Raw genomic sequence first — 26,064 nt, 5'->3', positions numbered from 1 at the left:
CCAGATAGGAAGCTGAAGAGGTTATACATGGTAGATCAGAGAATGGAGAAGAGCAGATCACAATGACTATACTGTATCAGCATGTAGATAGGGCCCACTCAGAGCGTGAAAGGGCAGGGGTGAATCACACAGCCTGTGCATCACAGATACAAAGACCCACAGCAGACTCTGGAGAGGAAGGGGGAATCACACACTACTCAGCATCAGTGTCTGCCAGTACATGCAAGAAGATATCTCTGATGGACTGTAGAAGGAGAAAACAGCACCTGACTAAAGCTGTGCTAATACATGAGAGTTAGTGAAAGCAGCAGCATTCTGGACAAAAATACCTCACATCTAACAAGTACTAGCATCAGTGTTGTTGCAGAAAATTATGTGTCAAGTCATTTGAATGGGGCTTGCATAAATCTATGGGCATTCTGCCTAAAAATACCCAAATATGATTAATGGAACTCTGATGCAGAAATGTCACTAACAAATATGAAGCTTGTGATGCCCTTACTGGGTCACCATGTCCAAGGCAGAAAGGTCTGAAACTGGGAGCAGGTAACAAATTTCACATCAGGGGATCTAAAAAGACATGAAGGAATGAAGACTGCAGCCTGAAACTAAGTGCAGCCTTTTTTAATGGAAAGTAACCAAATGTATAAAAAATCATCTCTCTATGTCAAAGGTGTACAAAGCCTTTCATTTTATGCCTCAGTGTATATCTAAAATATTATAGAATAAATTTGCAGAGTCTAAGTTAAGATCTCATAGGTAAGGGTCACTGCAATTAAATGTACAGAATACAATGTAAGACTTTACAGTGCATGAAGAAAAACATAAATATGTACCTTGTTATGCACATAACAATGGCAACTATAATGGCGATTTGTACGGCTCCAATGATGGCTGCAATGAGGACATGAGTAAGCTTCTGTCTGCTTGGCACCACATACAGTATGTTAAAATCTGTCTTGTCACAGTATTGTCCTGTGTATCCTGATTCACACCTGGGGAGGAAAGAAGCATACTACATTACACCACACTATCTTTAAATAGTTCTGCTTTTTTCTTTCATCTTTTTATCTGTTTTCTATGTTATCATGTCTTAAAGACATGTCACAAGATCATCAGTGTTGGTAGTGCTGGGCCTCCACCAAACACTAAAAGAATATTCTCATGCAATGTTATAATCATTATGCTTTTAACTGTAACTCCAAACTAAAACTCAGACTATGCATTTAGCTTCAAAGGTATTTATTGAAAGATATAAAAAAGGAGTATAAAACAGACAGAGCAAAGCAAAGATAATGCGAGGAAACAATTACCAAGACAAAGTTAACATGTCTGTAGAAGAAAAAAAATGGGTATAAAAACCAGTAATCAACATAAGAGGGAAATGGGTGAGGGAGGGAGATCCTGCTTAGGGGAAGTGATAGGAGCACCACATTCAAACCTATATATAGTATCTACTCACCAAAAAACTCAACCTGTTTGTTTACATGGAATCTATACAGATCACACACAGAACTCTATTGAGAGAAGAGGGCATGGGTAGGGCGTAAATTGATTTATTGCTCTATTGTGTGCACTGATGGCCTGTTATATGAAGCAGAGCCATCTTAGAAGGGCTCCCTCACTCACAGAGTAGAAGTGTTAAGGGGATATTGTCACTCCTTAGGGAGAGACCACCATATAGGTGTGTGGAGACTTGTTAAGCCTTTAGCACTCCACTTTGCAAGGAACTATGGGAAGAATATGCAAATCTGCCTTCCATGATGTAATTAGGAAGACAGTTTGCTGTCTCAGTATTGCAAACCAATAGAGGGCGCTCACTGGAATGTGCAAGTCTGTCTTATGACAGGATTCCAGTGAAACAACCCAATAATGGCTGCTCCCTTTAGCATCATGCCCGACCTTCCAAGAGGCCTTTGTTTTGCAATGACGCTGGGATTATTACCAGGTATAGTCTCTCAATCGACGACAGCTGTTTCGATCTGGTTGGATCTCTTCAGCCCGATGTAGAGAGGACTATAACCTGGTAGACGTGAGAGGCTTAGACAGGGTTAAGGGGATATTGTCACTCCTTAGGAAGACGCTGGGATTATTACCAGGTATATACCAGGTATAGTCTCTCAATCGAGACAGGCTTGCACATTCCAGTGAGCGCCCTCTATTGGTTTGCAATACTGAGGCAGCAAACTGTCTTCCTAATTACATCATGGAAATCAGATTTGCATATTCTTCCCAGAGTAGAAGTGTGTAACAGTAGTTAGCTGTATGTTTTTCAGCAGCCTTCTTCCTGTCCCATCTTCTATGTAAAGAGTAACCCCAACAAACACTGCTATGATTATACTCTGGAGTCTTTTCAGACCCCAGTGTATAATGATCAGAGATTCAGGGGAGGAGAGGGAGCATAAAAAATACTTACTTACCGCTCCTGCACTCTGGCAGTCTTCGGGCCTTTTTTTATAATGATCCACGTGACATGTCGGCCAGGCTGGCATCATTATGCGCAGCGATGCTGGCTTGGCTCACCTGATGTCTATACCAACATTGAAGTGGACCGAAATCAGCACAGAATATGCCAGAGCCAGGGAGAGGTAAGTAACAGTGGTTTTTATGTCTGTATCCTCCTCTTGGTTTCTGATCATTATTACTCTGGGATCTGAAAAGACTACCAGAGTATAATAATTGTTCATGGGTGGTCCACAATGGAGGATAGTACTATCTGAAGGGACCACTATGGGGGATAATACTGTGTACAGGAGCCACTATGGGGAATAATACAGTGTTCAGGGGCCACTATGAGGCATAATACTGTGTGCAGGAGTCACTATGGGGCATAATACTATGTGCAGGGGTCATTATGGGGCATAATACTGTGTACAGGAGCAACTATGGGCCATAATACTGTGTGCATGGGGCCACTATGGGACCCAATAGTGTGTGCAGGGGTCACTATGGGGCATAATAGTGTGTGTGCAAGGGCTTCTATGGGTCATAATAGTGTGTGCAGGGGCCACGGTGGGACATACTGTCTGAAGGCCACTTTGGGACTTTAAAGTGGGGTGTTATACTGTGTGGGGGCCAGGAAAGGGGCGCTATGCTGTGGAGGTGGGCCCCAAGTCAAAAGTTTGCTGGTGGGCCCAGTCTTTGCTGGTTACACCATTCTATCTATCTAGTTATTAGGCTCTGAAGATGGTTAAATTTTGTTATACATTATTCCTTAAGTTTTGGATAAAAGTATTCTTGGGTCAACCAAAATGAAGGACAAAAAGCATGACTGAGCCAAGCTCATGTTTATTTCAAGTGTATGTTTATTGGGAAAAGTATACACTGAATTATTGATTTCCACTGCCAGTGCTATTACCGTATATTTATTTGGATATTTCATCTTTGTATTAAATGTAGTCATTCTACATCTTAATCATAAAAGCCGCAGTAGAAGTAAAATTTAAGGCTTAGCAGGTCTGAGATATTTTGCCCGGCAGGCATCTCTTTTGCTAACGGCACTCAAATACATCTATTTTAGAGACTTATATTAAAATGACAATATCATACAGCGCTAGTTTTCCTCGATAAGATTAAGAGATTAAACAAGATGCAAAATGGAAATGTGTCAGCAGCTTTATTGCTAGAAAACATTTTACAGTTTCCACCTTAAAGGGGTTCTCATAAAATTTATAAACAGCTCTTAAATAACTAAACCATAGACGTGATCTATCTCTATAATATATTCACTTTGAAAATTTTTACTTTGACTTCAATCCTCATATTTGGCAGCTAACAATGACAAAGGGCCAAATTTTACCAGTATGTATATCTGGCGTTTATACTTTTTATACATTCACAGAGAACCCCTCTAAACAACAAAATACAGTAAATCTAGGGTTTTTAAGTCAATACAGTATTGTCATACTAAACACATTAAGACATATTTACTAATACTGGTGAACCACCAGGCTGAGCAACAATATTTTTCATATATTGAACTGCAGTGGGTTTCACTTCATCTTAACATAGGATCTCAACTGTTGAAGCCCTTGTGTGCTGACCATACACCACACATATTATATAAGCTGAGTGATCTTTTAGCCAACAGTTGTTGGTCTCAATTTCCCCATACACTTGCATACTTGCATGTGTTCTTGTAATGCCTGTGCTCTGTATGTATTGACTTACTGCATTTCTTAGCATACCAAGCTTACTGGCTACTTTTGAGTTTTGTTCCTGTCTCTTTATTTATTAGTGTTTGCACTTGCTAAACTTCCTCCTACCAATCCCTGTGTGTCTCTAGTCCAACTTTGGCTGAATAATATGTTGTGATCCACACATTCTGCTGTTTTATCTGTCTGTCTCTCCTGTTTGATATCTGGATTCTGAGTTTTGTATCTGAGTTTTGTTTTCATGCATGCAGTTCGGTTGTTTTATACTAGAGTCTTTGTCGGTCTTGTTTTTTCATGTTAGCCCAGCTGTGACTGTTTTTATCTCTATGAACTGTTTGGCCCCTGGCTTTCTGCAATATACCTCCTGTACTTGTTTTGTCACTGGGCTTTCTGCAATTTACCTCTGGTACCTGTTTGACCCCTGGGGTTTCTGCTACCTACCTTTTGATACCTGTATGGCCCCTGGTTGTTCTGCCATATACCTCAGGTATCTGTTTGGCCCCTAGGCTTTCTGCATATACTTGATACATGTTTGGTCCTGGGCTTTCTGCAATATACCTCTGATACTTGTTTGTTCCCTTGGCTCACACTGCTATATACCTCTGGTACCTGTCTATTCCCTGTGCATTCTGTTGTATACCTCTGGCACCTGTCTTGTAGTCCTGTCCTTGGTTCTTGTGTTTTACTTGGCTTCTGTTTTAGTCTGTTAATTTGTTCATCATGGTTTTAGTCTTGTACACTCTTTATTTTTATGCATTTTCTGTGGTGTTTTGCCATTCCTACTCATCTTTTATGAAATCACTTCAGGAGGTATTGGCCTGGCAGACTCCCTTCACTGAAGACCAGATCCTTGTATGGGAGATAAAGGTTGAAGACCGGGGAGACAGTTATGATAATGACCTTAGAGGTGGCCCAAGCCAACCAGCTGCCTGCTCCATGTCAGAGAATGGCCACTGACAGAAATCTCTAGTAGTCGCATATCATCTGCTGTCAGGGAAAGTTGCAAGGCCATCAAACACATTAGATGGTCAAATTGTCCTGCCAAAATTGGCGTTTCAGCTGACAACATCTATTTAGTGTCACCAACTTTACATTAGGGTATAATAAGTTAATTCAATGTAACTTTCTTTATATTTTCTTTATCCTTACCTCGCTACAGTAAATCTGAATCCAGTTCTTTTCCATAAATACATCTAATGCAGCTTTTCTTACATTGATGGACTATTCTGAGCGAGTAAGATGTGAGCAGCATTTACTTCAAGGAAGCTGCCAATGTATATTATTCCCTTTAAAATCCATAGTTGCAGGTACAGATATCAAAACCTGACAACCATGAAACCTGAACTAGACATCCAAGCAAGAAGTGTGGTGGAGGAAGCACTGGTGCATGAAGAAGGCTGCACTCTGAGCGTCCATATTTATACCAGTCTTATGTATAAATGAAAGCCTTTGGTACAGACGTGATTGTTCAAAAGAAACATTGGAATCTGTCCTGTTCCCATAAAAACATTTACTTCATGATAGAAAACAGAAGAAAAGAATTGTGTCCTCTAGGTCTGAAAATAAGTTAAAAAAAAACCAGCATAAAAGCTGCGTGAGAATGGTTTCTCGTGTAAAAGTATTTTTAGATCCAATTCCATTAAATATATTCAAAAGGGATCTATAGTTTTTGCAGCATTCTTGCATTTGTTTCTCTGTAATACACTTTGGTTTTCAAGCATATAAAGTGGCACTGCCACCCATATCAATCTATCAGAGTACTTCTTATATTTTTAGGCCATCTCTGAAAAATAATAGAAAAAAAATCAGATTGGTTGCTATGGGCTAAACTGTCACTTGTGTAGAGGACACAGTACAGGATGCCCTGTAGAATTGGCCTGGTGACATAAGAGCAAGCAGAATGTTAAACAACATGTACATACAGAATGATGGTGTGTACTACTAAAGCTAGGTCTATAAAGCAACATGTAGAGACACATGATCACAATGTTGTACTACTGTGTTATACTATATAGAATGTAAACCTGAAAGGTGGCATGACTGTATCCAACAACTGGCAGAGATCCAAACCTGTCAGATTTCTGCCTGTCTGAATTCACTATCATTTGTTGTGGCTATCACTCTGCCAAAAGAAGCTGTGTAGCCCCAGCCTAAGTATCATCATTTTTATATTAAAAATCTACTGAGCTACATCATCAGCTATAGGGTATGTGAACAATCCTATTACTTAATGAAATGACTTCAATGTAATTGTATACATCTACCACTGATGCTCCTCATCAAAACCCTGTAAGTATCTTTTTATTGAATAGTGTAGTAGCGCATGTTGTTTCATAAAGTCAAAAAACTATCTTTTGTCCAATGTACAATTTTTATTTATTATACAGGCAACGCATTTAATGCAATAGATGTCACAGGAAACAGTACAGATATAAGAATCTTCAACTTGAATCTGATAAATCATTCCAAGGTGATAACTTGCCACAAAAACTATTGGAAGTGATGTCATGTCTGGATACCATTCTTTCCATTAACATGCATCCTTCTGGAGCACAATATGATATAGAACATTTTCTTCTAACTTCTCTGTGCTACTAAGGGGATGCTTATACAATTTCTAGGACTGTCCACAATAAAAGCAAATTCAGGAATGTCCTGATCTGAATAAAGTGGATTTTATGCACTTGTATACAGAAGACTGAAGGTTGGGGAGAAGTGGGAAACTCTCTCCTTATGAATACAAATAGACTCGTATTAATCTGACAGATCTACCTTAACATGGTTGTCTCATTTACTAAAGAAAATAAGGGAGGAATATGCAAATCTGTCTCCCAAGATGTAAATAGGGAGACAGTGCCTCTGTTATGCTGGCCTCTAAAGGAAGCACCCTGAACATCATGCCCGACTTTCCCAGAAGCCTTTACTGCATAATGTGTGAAGATATAAAGTAGACAGCACCGCGCTGTATATGGTGTAGTAATTTATAAAAAAAAGTGTTAAATATTTACAATATAGTTGTCACTCTCACCTTTCCGGCTTGTGAGAGATCACAACTGTCGGTTTGGCAATGGAACCATTTACTAGGGGGTTCCTCCCTCGAGGATATTCAGCTGCAGTGCCCAATCACCAGTGGTGTATAAGTAAAGATAAGGACCGAAGAACACAGGACTGCGCTTCACCCGTTCAAATTAGGATGAATAGACATGTCCCCGCCTCCTTCTGTACTGGTTCAGTCTTCTCCAGCAATGATCCACCTACATAGGATATGGTTCTGATGCACTTGAAAAAGAGTCCTTTGACTTGAAACGCATTGTGTATGAACCTTAATAAATCTGTCTATTCAGCCTAATTTGAACGGGTGAAGCGCAGTCCTGTGTTCTTCGGTCCTTATTTTTACTATATAATGTGGGATTTTTACCAAGTCAGTTTCTCAGCTACGGACAGCCGTTTCGGTATGGTTGGACCTCGTCCACGCAGTGTAGAGAGAACGGACTTGGTAGAAGTGAGAGGCTGAGAGACCAGATTATGGGGATAAAGAAAATAATGGCATGTGGATAGAGGCAATGAAGTAAACGGTCCCTTTAATACAGTACATCTCCTTTAAATGTGTGACTACTTCAATTTGTATATAAAAGACATGTCCAGTATTGAAGAGTAATGTGTTTTTGTTTATTTTTTCATAAATTAATAGTGCAGATACTTCACTATATACTTCACTAAAGAAAAGTGCCTGTGTCTTTAAAGGGGCATTCCCGTCTCAAGAATCCTATGTATACTGATAGCTTATGTAAACTGAAGACGTTTCTTAAATATATTGATTTAGAAATGCTGCTTTGTTTGCCTTTTATGTGAACTTATTTCTCCTATTGTTTACACAGCGTTTCCATAGCATCGGACCTGTGTGATAGGATAAGTGACGTCACTCACTGCTCTCACTGTTATCTACAGCTCTGCTGGCAGAACAATCAGTCCAACTAATTGCAGTCTGTTATCTCTCTATGTAAACACACAGATAACACTGAGTCCATTCTCTACAAGCATGTGCATATTATCTGATCTGCATTTATATTAGATTTCTAGTCGGCTGGATAGTAATTCTTCATAACCCAGCTGTGTTGTGAAAAAGAATCCCTCTGCCTCCCCCCCTCCCCCCCCCCTTCGTAAAGTTTTGTTGTACAGATTTGCTCAGAGGCAATAGGAGGCAGATAAGTGAAGAAGAGATGTTTTTCTTTAATAAAGTATATTACAAATGCTATATTTATTTGGACTAAAACCAGTAAAAAAAGGTTAGTTATACTTTAATAAGCAGGAACTATCTTGTACAACCAGTGTCACTGACAAGTACCAAAATAGGCATCCAGTATAAAATAAATCTTGTAAACATACTTTAAAATTACATTTTTCCTCTAACTTACCGGCATGATGCTTTCTGTGTTGGATAGCTTAACTCGCACGTCCCATGCACACAATATCCATTATAGTTTTCAGAGCACGGCATGTAATTTCCCAAGTAGTCATCTTCCCTTTGATCACTGGAATCTAACAAACAAAACTAATGTTACAAATGGGAAACAGCATAATAATATAGGTGTATTGAGACATATGCTGGCACACATTACACATAGGTATCCATATCAAAGAAAAAAAACATATTTTGCAAATCCCCATAATAAGGTCAGTCTAGACACTGAATCAGTAAGAAATGCTGGGAGGTTTCAGTCCTGAGCGTTGTATAAGCAACAGTCAATAAATGGTAATTTAGGATCAGGAGCAGATAAATAATACTACTCTATAGTACACTCCGCTTAATTATTATTCTCATAGATCTCACTAGAAATAACAAAAAAAGCATAGTTCATTGTGAACCATCCCGATATGTTATGTACATTATACATAAATGAGTGTTCTATGTTATAATTCTATCATAAAAATCTGAAGAACTGCAGAAGAAAGGGGAAGAGAACAGAAGATATTACTTTATACAATATTCAAAGAGTTTTAATTCTACATATTACATCAATAACAGAGCTCTACCATGTGTCAATGACTTTAGAATCTCCAGGTTTCATTGGCTGTACGATTACATTTGTCGTTCCCCTTCATGTTACAGAGCTATATTTATAGTGGGTGGATTGAGATTAGTTTTCAGTTCATATTATTTTATTCTCTTCCATAACATGACTTACCCAAATGTATATTTCAGAAGTAACTGCAGGGCCATGACAGCCTGAGACATGTCTGTAGATATAACTACAAATATTCTTTGTCCAGTAAATTGAATGTGGATCATAAAATAGCAGAATTCTGCAGCAACAACCCGCTGTTGTTAAAATATGATCCTAACATTTACACTGGGATTGTGCTCCAATGCAGATGTGTTCAGTTGTGGATGCAGAAATAAAGACAGATGAGTGGAAAATGAGAGGAGAGTGAAGAATTTTAAGTATGGTGTCTTCAAGTCCAAAACTGGAGGAAGCCTACCTTTCACCTCCGGGCGATACTGTAGGCCATCATCTTTTTTTCCAACTGGGTTGGTTTCATCTGTGGCTGAATATTAAAAAAATAAAATTAAGACATATGAGAACCTCTGTTTGCTTACAAGATAAGGGACCACTTGTTACCAGTATATACAGTACATCCATGATAGGGAACCTATAACCTACAATGGACTTGCACTGCATTTCTAAATTTACACACTTTTAGGCCGGGGACCCACTGGCCGGAAACGCCGCCATTTGGCCGCTGGATCGCAACGTTTTACAGTACTTGCAAAGTGCATGGGATTCATGCGAATCCCATGCCCTTTTTTGCAGAAAAAAATCGCAGTGCGCACACGCTGTGATTTCCAAAACCGTTACGGTTTTGAAAAATCACAGAATGTCAATTATATCTACGAAAAAGCTGGTGGCTTTCCTATAGATATAATTGTAACAGAAAGTACGCGGAAGAAAACTCTGTGAACTTTCTGTTGAAAGTGCTGCGGGAAGAACCGCAATGCGTTCACGCTGCAATTCTTCCCGCAGCGCTTTAGCACTGCGTTTCCACCCAGTGGGGCCTTAGCCATAGAGATTTTTTTTCTTCTCACGGATCATATGGATTAAAATTAATGTCATACTACAGAAGTATTCATCCCTATAGGGTCTTACAGAGGGATCATAAGGCAAACATGTGTCTAAGGCTCTGTAATAACTAGTGTGCTGTCATACATTATCTTTGAACAACATACCTTCATTGCAAATGCCCTGCGCCAGTCGGTCACTGTTAGTATTATATTTGTCTGTATATTTTGCGTACTGTATGTAAACCCCCAAATGTAAAGCACCATGGAATTAATGGTGCTATATAAATAATAACAATAATAAATCGTTTATACTCCTCAGAGACCTCTGTTGTATTTAGTTGTATATTTTAGTGATCATTGATCTAATGTATATGCTAGCACTGATGCCCATACTTAAAACATAACATTTATTAGTATATCTTTAAAAAATGATCCCTTACCACAGTGTATAAATTCCTGTTTAAGAAACATAAAATAGTCAAGAAAATAACACTCACAGAGGAGTGAATTCAATTCTCACCCATGTTGCAGTATTACAACCGTCAATCAAAGATATAAAATGAAACGGTCTTACCAGGTCAGTGTAGCAGGCAGGAGAAATAACAGGATCGAGGGTACAGCGGGAATGTTCTCCCTACATTAGCGTCTAAACAATACCCTCAAGACCCCAAAGACTCCTGCCCTGACAAGGGCAGTCCACATCTGCCCCTGTACAGCCCTGGTCTAATGAAAATTCCCTAGTCCCTACGCGTTTCTTGGCACCGTCTTGCGCCAGTCATCAGGGGACCTTAACAGTGCTTAGAAGTGTCCAAGTACTACCATGCCTGCCCACAGTGGTGAGACTAGTTTAACTACACAGAGCCAACTAACATGACTACCATTGATAACTATGATAGCAAAAGATGAACGCTACCTGCTCTCTTTAAAAGGCCTCTCCAGCTCCGCCTACCTCTTCACAGACAGTGAGCCCCTCAGCAGCGTACTCGCGAATTTCGCGCCATTTCGGCGCTTAATGATGACGTATTGCGGGACCGCGTCATCTCTTTTCGCCTCTTTCACATCGGAGTGCCGACATCCAGAGCTGCGCATGCGTGCCCGGCGTACCGTACCCACGCATGCGCACTTTCTACAGCTCCGCTTCTCAATATCAGCCGAGCTGTATGTAATTCACACGGCATCCCATACCCTTCCTGGGAAGTGAGGGGGTTGGCCGTTTATGGTTTGGCTCCACCCCTTCTGGCTCCTGTTCCACCCCTTCATAGAAAAACAATGGGGAAATCACCAGACCTTACTCACAAGCCCCAGTGGATAGTATTTTAACATAATCCCACCCCCAGCTCACACCTTCTTATCAAATATACTCAAGGCTCTCCTGAGGAGGAAAACAAAATACACTTGGAGCCGTAATTATTGCTCCTAGAGCATTATTAGCCAGTTGTACATCAGTTTAATTTACATTTTGTATTGAACCAAAGAAAATATAATAGTCTCCCGATAACCTACTCACATCATCTTTTAATATGAAAAGATTCAAGAAACACCCTCCCCCCTATTTTTTATCATAACTCAAATAAAACAACAGAAATTCAGTTGTTCATTTAACCCCCTAGGAGTCTCGGTCTAATCTAAAGATCCATCTTGCTTCGCACTGCAAAGTCCTTTTATACCAATCTCCCCCTCTTGGGTTTGGCTTCACAACATCAATCCCCATAAATTTCAAACAATTTGGATTCCCCTCGTGTGATGTATTCACATGTCTCGCAACCGGTGTATCTCTTTTATTCCGTATATCACCCAAATGTTCCCCCATCCTTCTCCTCAGTTCTCTGTTCGTTTTCCCTACATATTCCAATCCACATGCACATGTGATTTTGTAAATCACTCCCCTCGTTCGACATGATATAAAGTGTCTAATAGAGAAGTTCTTTTTTAGGTTTTCAGAATAGAATTCTTTACCAGTCTGTAGGAATGGACAGAAGGAACAGCCGCTACATCTGTAGCAGCCTTTTGGTGGGGCCAACCAAGTAGGTGCTTTTTCAACATTAAAGTGACTATGTACCAATCTATCTTTAATCGACCTCCCCTTACGAAACGTGATCAAAGGTCTATCTCCAATTGCTTTTTTAATTAAGGGGTCCATAGTTAATATGTCCCAATGGCGTTGTAAAATGTCTCGTACTTGCGGTGCCCCATTGTCAAAGGTGCCAACAATTCGGGTAATCTTTTCCCCGTCTTTAACTTTTGGTTTCACCTTCAACAATTGGGAGCGATCCTGGTTACAGGATGACTTATAAGCTTTCTTCAAAATATGATCCAGGTATCCACGTTTTATAAATCTCGTTCTTAAATCTGCCGCCTGGTCCACAAAGTCCTGCCCCCCCGTGCAATTTCTCCTCAGTCTCATGTATTGTCCATGAGGGATCCCTCTTTTTTGGGAATAAGGGTGGCTACTAGTCCAATGGAGAAATGAGTTTGTGGCAGTTTTCTTTCTATGCACTTTGGTCTCAAGTGTACCATCCCCTCCTTTTGAGATAAGCACATCCAAGAAAGGAAGACAAGAGCCCCCTATCTCAAACGTAAATGACAGATTAATTTCATTCATATTTAGATGTTCCACAAAAGCTATAAAGGATTCCAGTGTACCCTTCCATAGCACTAGGACATCATCAATATACCGTGCCCACAGTTCAATCCTCGATGTATATTCATTGTTCTCTTCCGCAAACACAATTGTCTCCTCCCACCAGCCCAGGAGCAAGTTGGCATACGTAGGGGCACATGGATTGCCCATGGCTGTGCCCCTGAGCTGGTGGAAGTGTTTACCATTAAAGACAAAATAATTGTGTGTAAGCAAGAACTCCAGCAAATCCAAAATAAATTGACTGTGGGCACAGTATTGATTTCTCCGAGAGCGCAGAAAATGATCTACCGCCCTCAGACCCCATCTGTGTGGTATCGATGAGTATAATGCCTCCACATCTATTGAACACAGAATGACATCATCATCTAAAGTCACTCCCTCCAATTTACGTAATAAATCTGCTGTATCTTGGATGTACGATGGAAGAGAAGTAACATATGGTCTCAAAACTTTGTCTAAGTATACTCCCACATTTTGACATAGACTCCCAATTCCAGAGACTATCGGTCGTCCCTTTAGGGGGGACAGGCCTTTGTGGACTTTCGGCAGACAGTAAAACGTGGCCTCCATAGGGGAAAGGGGCATCAAGAATTCATATTCATCATCTGATATCAACCCTGAGGATTTTGCATTTTGCAATATTGACCGTAATAAACCACTGAACTCAGCAGTTGGATTTTTTGAAAGAATTGCATAGTTTTCTCTCTGCAAAAGAAGAGATTCACACATCTTTATATACTGTGGAGCGTCAAGAAGCACCACATTCCCCCCTTTATCTGCTGGTTTCACAATCAGCTCTTTATCTCTTTCTAGATTACGTAGGGCTTCCATTTCTGCCCTACTTAAATTAAAGGGGGAATGGGTGCTTCCAATCTGCTCAAGATCTGACAAGACCTTTTTCATGAAAATGTCAATGCAGGATAGTTCGCCCATAGGTGGTAATTTGGAACTCTTTACAGTCAGATCAGTAAAGGGGCCTAAACCTGTGGTCTCACCCCCCCCTTCCTCCAAACCCGCCAGGATTTTAACATCAGGGAGTAGGTCCACTGGAATTCCCAGCTCCGAACTCAATCGCTCATCTTGGCTTTGAAAAAACCTTCTCCACTTCAACTTACGGGCAAAGAGGTGTAAATCCCTTACCCAGTTGAAGAGATTAAAATCGGAGCTGGGAACAAAAGATAGGCCCTTACTAAGAACACACATCTCAGCTGCAGAAATAGTTTTAGAAGACAAATTGATTATCTGGGATTCAATGGGGTTTGAGGTTGATTTCGGTTCCTCAGGAGGTATGTCTGTTCTAAAAAACCCCCTGTTTGAGTTTTTCCTCCTCTCTCCCGACCCCTACCTCTACCCCTTGATCTCCCTCGAGTAGTTTTAACCCGAGTTTCTGAGTCAGAGCGTTCTGTGTCTGTTGAGGAAGCTTCCGTTTCTCCCCCTCTAAAGACTGATCTATCTGCAGAAAAAGAAACCCATTGAAGTCAATGGGAGGCTCTTTTTTCAGCGCTGATATTCCACACCAAATTCCTCACCATTTTCCTCCGTGTGAATGGACCCTTAGACGGTAGGATCCTAGGGATTCATCAGTTATATTGTAATGAATTGCTACATTTTGGATGCTTTTTATTTTTTTCGATTTTGTACCTGTACAACTTCCCAGGTGTTTTACATCAATCTGCTCCTGCTTGATGCATGACGCCTCTCTCACCATACACGGATTAGAATAGGAGTTTCCATCAGAGGCACAAACTGGATTGAAATTGTGTCCACTGCAATCTATGTTACACACACACCTGTCAGGGAAAATGAAAGAATGATTATGTCAAATAGAGAGAGAGATCTTTACATATTCATATAATTTCACTAATATTTTTAGTCAGTAATAAGCCTCATATTGAGAACAACTGCTGATTTGATTCAGATTTATTGTTCTAGCTAAAAACCAAAATAATTCGCTGGTCTATAATCAATTATCACTATGGGAACCAGTGGCAAGACAGCTATAGAAATAGGTTGCATTGTTACTATGGGATCAGTGAAGGTGTGGGCGTAGGTCAGTAATTCCAAACTCCTCTTCTAAAGCCAGAAAATAAGGCTCTAAGGACACTGCAATCTCATACTGGTTCTAATACTAATATCAAACCCAAAGCAATCTCAATACTAGATAAAAAACAAAGACCCGCAAAAACTCAAAGCACCAACTAAGTATCAATGTATAAATAACACAAAAAATTCAAATACATATAACTCATCTGCCCTACCGCCCCTAGGCAGATTGGATCACAACCTGGTACATCTGCGACCCACTTACACTCCACTGGTGCATAGAGAACCGGCAGTTACCTGTACAGTGAAAATTTGGTCAGAGGAAAGTGTCGAGACTCTGAGAGACTGTTTTAATATAACATTATGGGAAGTGTTTCAAGACACATTTCCAGGTGACATTGAGGGACTCACACACTGCATAACGGACTACATTAATTTCTGTGTGGACAGCACGGTATCAACTAGAAAGGTGAGGTGTTTCTCCAATAACAAACCATGTGTCAACTCTGAGATTAAAGCCCTTCTCAAGGAGAAAAAGAGAATCTTTAGATCTGGTGACAAAAATGGCCTGGGGGAGATGCAAAAACAGCTGAGACAACTGATCAGAGAAGGGAAAGCCATCTACAGGCGGAAGATGGAACTACAGATGGGGGAGGGTAGAATCTCTAAAGTGTGGGACAGTCTGAAGGTGATATCTGGACACAAACAGAAGGTTGGACCTCAGATAGAAGGTGACAGCAAGTGGCTTAACAAGCTTAATCTATTTTTCAATAGATTTGACTCCAAACCAGCATGACTCTCCCTTCACCAGCATGTCAGTCAACGCCCCTCCCCTCACAAACCAAGACCCAACCCCCACTGACCTGCAGTCAACTGCAATCTGACTATTTGATCTTCAAGGAGTCTCAAGTGTGTAGGGAAATCAAGAGGATTAATGCATGTCTTTGGATCCATGAAAAACATCAGGTCCATGTTCTTTTCATGAGCCCATAGACTTTCATTGATGTGATGCATTAGTGAAAAAGACTTGCTTCTGTTGTAAAAAAAAAAAAAAAAAAAAAAAGATCTAAATGCTGGCATCTGGATAAACCCATTGAAAGGAATGTATGTGATATGCAGATATGTGAATGAGGCCTAGTCAGTACTTACAGGAGTGATGACCTGTTATTTCTTTTTCTCAAATCTTGCTGCATGGCTGCTTTTTAGTTTAGATTCTTTAGGGCAGAGCTGTAATCTGTGACTATAGATTAGCTACATTGTCTAGTATAAGGTAGTCTAGGACACACCTCCTGCATTATTATTGGCTAAGACGGCTTCTCTTAAAATTGTGGCATGGTTTTCTGGCAATGTGATTCTCTGCAACTGGCAATCTATTCCTTTACCCAGTAGAATCTGTTGATGTCTTCCACACTTAGGAAGGCTATGGTATGCTTTATTCATGCATCTAAACATTTGTTAATACAATGGAGAATACAGTCGACTTCACAAAGCTCAGCAAAGGTGATTGGAAGATGTCCAGTAAATCATTACTTGTAATGATTAACATGTCTACATCAGAATTACTAGCAGATGCTTGTTTTCATTGATGGTTAGGTGCCTGCTCTGTATGGTGAAGCCAACGCTTCTTATGTTCAATTTATTTTCATCACTGGAGATGAATTTTATTGAATGTTACCACTTTATTTACTGTATAGTGGTTATTGGACATGCTTTATGGTTCAGTGAGTGCCAAGGCAGCACTTATTTTGGTTGATTGGTTGGATTGCAGTGTACTGTAGGTTGGATAGTGGAAGCTATTTGATGAGTTCATGTATCCCTATTTCTAAAACTATAATATTATTTGTTGATAGTGATATCTAATTCCTAACTACTATATTCACATGGGGTGCTTTAAAAAATGTCTACTTATTTTATAATGGCAAAAAAGAAGTGTGTGCTCACATCCTAGAGTATACATAAAAGAATGGAGCATCATAAATCAAAATTGGACCCACTTAATATTGGTGGCTTGTGCTGTAAGACCCTTCCTTATACAATAGTTGCATAGCCACTCAGAGCAGAGAATACATAGACAGTATTAGAACCCCTGAAGAAGCAGGGGTGAAACGGTCCGTTGGGGCTCAGAGTGGAGGTCGCAGCTGGTGAGCAGTGGTTTATGTATATGCTTCACATTTTTTGTCCTATGTAGGTTGGCTTATGTAATACTGGCATGTGTGTGTAACTTTACATTGGTTCTGTTACCTTATATGCTCTTACTATATAGTGGTGATGTGGGTATGATCTTTGCAATGCTACAGATACTTTTCAATTAAGTGCCCTGATCTTGTGATATTGTGGGCAATAGGAGCCTATTTACATTTATATATACAAAATACTGGGCCTCTCTATACACACAATAATTGTGGCTGTTTTCATCCCCTACACCACTAGCAGACTATGCACCTGCTGGAGCTGCTCAGTCCAGTGCGACCTCCACTCTTGTTGTTTGACATCTGGTGTTTTTAAATGTTTTTATGCGTTTGTGTTTTCCTGATACTAATATTTTTTACAATTAAATTTTTTTTTGTAACAATAAATTTAGATTTAAAACAAAGTCTTGTAGCATGCCTGCAGACATAAGCTGTAACAGTGTTTCCTTTGTGTACACAAGTCTTCCCAGTGTGTATGTGGGGACATTTTTCCAAACAAAGGCTCAAACGGATTCCTTTGAAAAGTGTGCTGCAGCAATTTCAAGTCCAGCAAGTAAGTTTTCATACTAATGTTCCTTAAAGTGATAGACAAGGAGTGTAAGAAAGGACAGGAGAGAGAAAGATCAGTTTAGTTTGTAGCAGCTGTAACACAGGCAGCCACACATGGCGGCGCCATCTTGAAAAAAAAAAAAAAAGTTGTCCGATTTACATGTACATGTAGGTTTTTGCTGTCCGCTTGAAAAATTGTACATCTTTTTGAACGGACACTTAAGGACAGACACGGACTGTAAAAGAACGCACATGATGTCCCATTAAATCAATGCAAAATGTAACGGACACAGCTAGTGTCCGATGCTAATGTCCGCGCAAGTGTGACACCGACGCCCCCTTAGTGATCAGTGGAGCTGCTCATAATGACTGGGAAAAAGCTGTGCAAGTGTACATATCATCTGCATCAAAATACATACGTATTCCTTTTCATAATAAAATATAATTAATAAGTCTATTTGCAACACTTGGAAGAAAAGTAAAAAAAATATGAATTTTTAAATATGGTGAGTAAAAATTAAAAAAAAATCCTATTCCATCCTGAAGGCTTAAATTACCCACCAATAACTAATACATTGCAATTAATTATTACGTTGAATGATGGTAAAATTGATATACTCAGAGACTGAAAATAATAATAATAATAATAAAACTTTAAATGGGGAGTCCTTATCTATTACATAACTTTACAGGTATACTCTGTAAAGGAAGAAAAAAACATTCTCTATGAATATGCATATGAATAAAAACGGACTTATTCAGAGACCACTGAAGCAATCTACATACAAAAGGTAAGTGTGGAATAGCCTTTCTAAAGCCTATGCAAGCATGTGTTTAGATAAAAATGACTTTTCCCAGTGATAGAGCCCCTTTAAAGTAATTTGCTGATAGTCATGTCTCTCTGATTATTGAGAAAATTTCAGGACTTCCTTTCAGTACATTGATGTCAGACTAAGATCTTTCACGGTCTTAGCCCTCTAAGCAAACACAACACTGCAAAAATCATTTACTGTAGGGAAAACATCAAGCTAACACAAAATGCCATTAGAGGAGCTTGCATTAATCGCAGTCACTCTCACAATCCATCCACTTAAAACTAAATGGGAGCAGGCAAACCTTCCCACTTGTTCATTAATGTCTTTCTTTTGCTTCTTCAAAAGAAACAAAATTTGCAATGTATATTTTTATTTTTTTTATTGATGTACAATTATTACTAAAATTAATATCCTCATGTTATAAATGTTTGTATGTTTGTGTGTTTGGATGTTTGTTACTCAATCACGTAAAAACAGCTGAACGGATTTAGATTAAATTTGGCACATATTTGCACATAGTTTGTAACCTGGATTAACACATAGGATACTTTTATCCTGGTAAATGACATGGCTTCATGACTGATATCAATTTATGTTAATATACTGTATTAAACTTCTCTTGCCAGCAGGACAATTCACCTAATTGCAGTTTGCTAATAAAGCCTGGTCTGTTATCTCTCTATAGAAACACAGTCCATCTGTACAAACATCTGCATATTATCTGATCTGCATAAGTGTTCTGTGTCCCGTTCAGCCAGAGGGAGGGGGGGGGGAGAGACAAATACAGGAAGTGAGAAGCAGACATTCCAGGCAGCGTGCTGAGACACTGAGATGGGAAAACCCCATCAATCCAAGTTGGCAGTTTCCCAATTTTAAACATGTCAGGAAAATGAAAATCTAATTTGTCACAAAAAACGAGAGCTATGAAGGTAGCCAGAAATCAACAGACTTGAGGAGGTTGAGGAGAATTGAGCAAGGTAGGTGTCAAGCGGCTCTTACAACACACTCATTATATGGTGTCCCAGCCAGATGCTGAGATGCCGGAACAATCACAGGCACGGCGTGAAGAACAAGTTCAGCAGCAGGCCAGCTTGAGAACTGCCAAAACACTGGAGCAGACGGATCATCGACGCCAACAAGCTCATTATATGTCGTCCCAGCGAGCTGCTGAGATCCCGGAACAATCACAGACATGCTGCGAGGAACAAGTTAAGCAGCAGGCCAGCCTGAGAGCTGCCGAAACACTGGAGCAGGCAAATTTTGTTATTACTCACACTGGGGTGCATGATATAGTAAATAGGCAGCATTCCACTGATTCCAGCATAGTTGGAATTTTTTGTCTAGCTCTTCATCCTTATATTGATTGCTGGATTTGGAGTCAGGACAGTTTGTGTTTACCTTATGGGATTTTGTCTTCCACTGGATCATCACGTATGGGCAAGATCAACTTGGTAATGCCACATCTCTGTTTGCCGCCCCCCCCCCCCCCAACAGGTCATGGGGGGGGGGGGAACAGTACACATGAAAAAATGCCACAGTGAAATGGTCGGCGCTGTTGGGGCAGATTGTTAGCTGTAAGTCTGCGTGAAGACCTAGACAGAAGCACTTTATTATTACAGCACATGTTGCCAAGAACTACTAGGACGAACCTTAGAGCCTACTTTATAAAGTGTACTTTTTAGAAAGAAATAATCTTGCTAAAAAAAAATAAATCCCTGTATTTTATAGTCCACATGCAGAGGAATATGGCAATCCCTTCTGACGGCATCTTTAATGATCGGGTACTGCACTTATACAGCACTTTACCTGATCATTAACTTCGACTCTCATAGTTGCCTACTCTCTACAGAAAATTTTCTAGTGACTTCTACCTCATTGAATAAAACATCTCATGGCCTACTCCATGCATTCACATTTCTCTCTTCACTATGTTCAAACTAATAACTAATATCACAACTTCGCTGTGGCTGTGTTATCTATGCACACTGCCAGCTCAGCAGCAGATTTTGCTGCTAAGTGAATGAGGAAGGGGTTTATCTTTTTTTTTTTTTTTTTTGCATGGGGGGGAGGGGGGGAGAGAATGGTGAATTACCCCAGGGTGAAGAAATGAGCGCGCTATCCAGCCGGCTTTTAAATAATTTGATCAACAACACTGAGATATTTTATTGTAAAAGCTGCTGTTAACCCTGTGTATTGTAGTGAAAATTTAGAAATGTGTGTCTTTGTTGGTTAATTGATAAGAGGAAAGTGGGCTTCAGTGCGTGTGGCAACTGATTTTGTGAGGCCCGCCCAAACCCTCAAGCACACACAAAAGTTTCAACTACATCGGCATCTACAGGACACTTAGGGTGAATTCACACTGAGTAAACGCTAGCTTATTCTGAACGTAAAACACGTTCAGAATAAGCGGCGTCTAAAGCAGCTCCATTCATTTCTATGGGAGCGGGGATACGAGCGCTCCCCATAGAAATGAATGGGCTGCTTCTTTCACTCCGTGCAGTCCCATTGAAGTGAATGGGGAGTGCCGGCGTATACGGCAAGCTCTGCTCATGCCGGAGCGTACACGCCGGCACTCCCCATTCACTTCAATGGGACTGCACGGAGTGAAAGAAGCAGCCCATTCATTTCTATGGGGAGCGCTCGTATCCCCGCTCCCATAGAAATGAATGGAGCTGCTTTAGACGCCGCTTATTCTGAACGTGTTTTACGTTCAGAATAAGCTAGCGTTTTCTCAGTGTGAATGCACCCTTAGGCTGCCTTCAAATGATATAAACACAAGCTGATTTTGTCAAAATACACGTGTAAAAAATACACGTGTAAAAATCAGACTTCCATTGACTTCAATGCCATTCCAATGAATTCAATGCCATTTTTTACACGTGTAAAAAACGTGCAAAAAACACGTTTTTGTGCGTTTTTTACACGTGTAAAAAATGGCATTGAAGTCAATGGGAGTCAGATTTTTACATGTATTTTTTACACGTGTATTTTGACAAAATCAGCTCGCGTGTGAAGGCAGCCTAATGCAGCTGAAATATGTGGAAGAGCAGGAAGCTGTTGCCTTCTGCTTACCATCCTATAACTTGAAAGCCACAGACCTGTAGTGGCTTGAAGTCTAGAGGTGCCCTGAAAACAACAAGACGTCAGAGTCCCGGTAATGGCAGGCATGATGATGTCACTAATGACTTCCTCCTAAACCAGGACACAGATGTCCTGTAGTGAAGTTGCCTTTTGACACTTCTTTTCTGTCTTCTGTATTTTGCTTTCTTTAAAGAGGATCTTTCATCAGTTTGGGCACAGGCAGTTCTATATACTGCTGGAAAGCCGACTTTCCCGATCTGTGCCTTGGGTAAAGAGCTATCGGTACCGTAGCTCTTTACAGTCAGAAGGGCGTTTCTGACAGTCTGTCATGAACGTCCTTCTCCACAGCAGCACCTATCGCGCTGTACAGTGTGAGAGGGGAGGAACGCCTCCCTCCCTGTTCCTTTAAAGGGGTTCTCTCATCTCAGCCTTTCGGCCATGCTGTATGCAGTGTCTGCTATTCACTTCCTGTATTTCTCCACCCACCCCCTCCCTCTTGCTGAACGGGACAAACAACACTTCTGCAGGTTTGATAATCTGCAGATTCTTGTACAGAATGGACTCCGTGTTATATGTGTGTTTCCTTAGAGAGATAACAGACCGGGCTTTATCAGCAAAGTGCAATTAGCTGAACAGATTGTCCTGCTGACACTAAGTGACGTCACTTGTCCTATCTCCCAGGTCCGTGGCTATAGCAACGCTGTGTAAACAATGGAAGGAATAAGGTCACATTGCAGGCAAAGAAAGCAGAATTTCTAGAGCAATATATTTAGAAATAGGCTTCAATTTACATAAGCTACCAGTTTAGATAGAATCCTTGAGATGGGACCACCCCTTTAATAATATAGTAATATTATACATTTCCATTGTATAGAATATTACCTTCTACAAAGATGAGGCTACTTCACTCTCCACTGTTTTCTGGAGCTGGGTCTCACCTCACGGCTTCTATATGTTATAGTCATGTGGTTCAATGGACAATGGCTGTACGCTGCATTTATCTTACAATAGCCTGAGGGAAGGAAGATTCCTTTTCCATTATGGCAGAGGGGCATTGATCACGTCCCCTGTTTTCCACTATAATAAAAAGCTGGCAAACATGAGCTTGTGCTACCATGACAACTGTGTGGATACTCTGTGACCAGTACAATACTCTAATATTAGACTGACTACTGGAATTCACACACAAGGACATTAAAGTAAAACTTAAATACATGGATGGGATGAGACCGAAAGTTGATGGAGCAGTAAAATATTTGAGGTTTCTGAGAGATGATATCCTGAAATATCTCAATCAAAATGACACCTTATAACACCCAGTCAGCATTAGGGTAAGTTCACATGGTTTTTTTTTGGTCAGGATGGCTCCCATTGAGATGCTCATTCTTCAGGCCGCTTCGCCTTGTCATATGGCCTGAAGGTACTCCCTCATCATTGGACCTAATCTGGAGTGGAGTGCGCGGCTGGATGCCAGGGTAGTGCACCGGCTTTCAGTTGCGAGTACCTGGCTATTGGTCCGGAACCTGAGGCGGCGTCCGCCAAAAATCTCCATATGACTTACCCTTTGGTTGAGTTCACACAGAGTTTTTTGTTGAGGAATTTGGTGAGGAATCCTTCTCAAAATCAGCCTCCAAAAAAAGCCTCCCAATGTTCTATTAGGAGGCTTTTTTTGGAGGCTGATTTTGAGGCGGTGATTCCTGACCAAATTCCTGACCAAAAAAACCTTGTGTGAACTCAGCCTTAGTTAAAGAAGAATCAGTCCAGTCAGACTAATCCAATTAGATGTTATTAGCGTCATAGGAATCAGAGGGAGCTTGTTAATGGGATGTATTCTGACTGGGTCATAGTCACCAGTGGGGCACCACAAGGATCAGTATTGGGTCCTGCAGAGTATGATTCCTACTGAATCCAGCTTTCCTGCTTTTATTCTACTCCCAAACAAGTGGTATACAGCAAAATATACGCTGAATCCAGCTTTCCTGGTTGTATTCTACTCCCAAACAAGTGGTATACAGCAAAATATAAGCTTCATCCAGCTTTCCTTGATGTATAGCCCACAAAATTTATATACTTCTCAAAAATGCGTAAGGCTAGCACTATGGGATGTGGACGAGGAGGGGGCGAGGATGGAGGCGCGAAAATGCAGCTGAGCAGCAAGGTTGTGTTGAGATACAGCGCATCCCGTGCCTACTCCTCTGGGGCAGCAAGCATTGCGCTTCTCCACAGTCCCCGGCTTGATGACCACATTAAGTAGGGTGCAGGGTACCACACTAAGTAGGTCCGAGCACCAGCAACAGGTGTTACAATGGCTGGCAGATAATGCTTCCACCACATTCTCCACTAGCCAGTCAGCCTCTACCTTAACTCCTCCTCCTACCCAACAGTCTGGTTCTCCTTCCTCCCAAAATGCCCAATAGTAATAGTAATTCCGCCTTTCCCACCTCCCAGGAGCTGTTTTCGGGTCCTTGTACTGTCCCTCTCTCTGTTCCACCACTTCCCGAATCCCAGGAGCTACCAGACGAGTTTATGTGTCCTGATGCCCAAACACTGGAGCATCTCCTGTTGATTTTGTTGTTTTTGACCAGCAACCAGCCCTCAGTGACGATGACGAGACACAGTTGCCATCAGGGTAGCCTGTTGCTATGTGCGGTGTGCAGGAGGAGGAGCTGAGAGAGGAATTGGAATAGGCGGTGGTGGACGACGAAGACACTGACCCGACCTAGACAGGGGGGGGGCAACGGAGAGCAACCAATTCTGGATATTTGCAATCCTCGACCCCCCGTATAAAAATAACATGTCATCTTTTATTCTGGTAGAGGGGAGGGCCAATCGCATTAATGATTGCCACAAGCAACTGGTGCAGAATATGATGGAAATGTTTCCATCAGCCCTCGCTGGCGGCAGAGAGGAGAGTTCCTCCAAGAGGCGAACAAGTGCCACCCGGTCCACACCCACAAGGGGCAAACTCTCCAAGGTCTGGGACACATTAATGGCACCCCCTCGCCAACCTACCGGCCTAGTGTCACAAAGAGGGATAAGTATAGGCGCATGTTGCGGGACTACCTGGCCGACCACTGCCCTGTCCTCTCCGATCCCTCTGCGCCCTACACGTATTGGGTGTTGAAGTTGGACCTGTGGCTTGAACTTGCGCTATACACCTAGGAGGTGCTGTCCTGCCCTGCTGCCAGCATGCTATCGGAAAGGGTTTTCAGCGCAGCCGGTGGCAACATCACGGATAAGCGCAGCCGGCTGTCAGCTGAGAGTGCCGACTGGCTGACTTTCATCAAAATTAACAGCCACTGGATAGACCCATCATTTTCATGTCCACCGGTGTCAAGCACCCCGACATGAAGTTTCATGTTTGTGCTCAACCTCTACAATTCCTCCTCCTCCACCATCAGCGTTGCACAATTCTGCTCCTACTAGGCTCAATCCACCCTGATTCCCCCAAACTCTGCTGGTTAGAGGCTCAATCCACCCTGATTCCCCCAAACTCTGCTGGTTAGAGGCTCCATTAAAAAAAGGGCCAAAGACTAAGTGGTTAGAGGCTCCACTCAAAAAAAGGGCCAAGGACTAAGCTGGTTAGAGGTTCCACTCAAAAAAAGGGCCAAAGACTAAGCTGGTTAGAGGTTCCACTCTCATAAAGGGCCAAAGACTAAGCTGGTTAGAGGCTCCACTCCCAAAAAGGGCCAAAGACTAAGCTGGTTAGAGACTCCACTAAAAAAAAGGGCCAAATACTAAACTGGTTAGAGGCCCCAATCAAAAAAAGGGCCAAAGACTAAGCTGGTTAGAGGCTCCACTCCCAAAAAGGGCCAAAGACTAAGCTGGTTAGAGACTCCACTCCCAAAAAGGGCCAAAGACTAAGCTGGTTAGAGAATCCACTCAAAAAAGGGCCAAGGACTAAGCCGGTTAGAGGCTCCACTCAAAAAAAGGGCCAAGGACTAAGCTGGTTAGAGGTTCCACTCTCAAAAAGGGCCAAAGACTAAGCTGGTTAGAGGCTCCACTCCCAAAAAGGGCCAAAGACTAAGCTGGTTAGAGGCTCCACTCAAAAAAAGGGCCAAAGACTAAGCTGGTTAGAGGCCCCACTCAAAAAAAGGGCACCTTGCTGGTGCAAGGCTCAACTCACCATAAGGGCCTACCATCCTGCTGGTGCAAGGGTCAATTCATCTCTAGTAAATAGTTAGCTTATATTTAGCAACCAATGCAAAGCATCTGCTGCTAAGGAAAATAAAATTATCAAATGAAATCCATATGCTCATGACAAGAACATAGTAAAGTTTTTACACAAATCACGAGTATGACCACAAATAACATACTGTGCACACATGTGGACCCCTGTGTAGAAAAATGACATAGAAGAGAAGAGTGTAGATAAGGGCAACCATGTAAATTAGGGGAATAGGGAACAGGAGTACAGGAACAAATTAACAAACCTGGAGATACTCAGTTTAGAAAAAGGATGGCTATGGGAAGATCTAATCACAATGTAGAAATGCATTAAGGGACAGTAGAAAGACCTTGGATCTAACAA

The 26,064-nt window shown here is 41.2% G+C and overlaps 1 protein-coding gene across 1 annotated transcript in view; it reads right to left on the bottom strand.

The window, feature by feature from the left end:
- The window catches only part of TMEFF1 (transmembrane protein with EGF like and two follistatin like domains 1), a 192,972-nt gene that overhangs the window by 1,949 nt on the left and 164,959 nt on the right, over positions 1-26,064 (bottom strand). Inside the window, exons 6-9 of the mRNA XM_075271026.1 lie at positions 14,498-14,646; positions 9,636-9,701; positions 8,570-8,693; positions 837-995 (exon numbers count right to left, since the gene is read on the bottom strand). Coding sequence (XP_075127127.1) covers positions 837-995; positions 8,570-8,693; positions 9,636-9,701; positions 14,498-14,646 — 498 coding nt within the window. The remainder of the gene's footprint in view (positions 1-836; positions 996-8,569; positions 8,694-9,635; positions 9,702-14,497; positions 14,647-26,064) is intronic.

This window comes from Leptodactylus fuscus, chromosome 4 (assembly GCF_031893055.1).
Source record: "Leptodactylus fuscus isolate aLepFus1 chromosome 4, aLepFus1.hap2, whole genome shotgun sequence".
Classification (NCBI taxonomy): domain Eukaryota; kingdom Metazoa; phylum Chordata; class Amphibia; order Anura; family Leptodactylidae; genus Leptodactylus; species Leptodactylus fuscus.
This window is presented reverse-complemented; position numbering and strand designations above follow the sequence as displayed.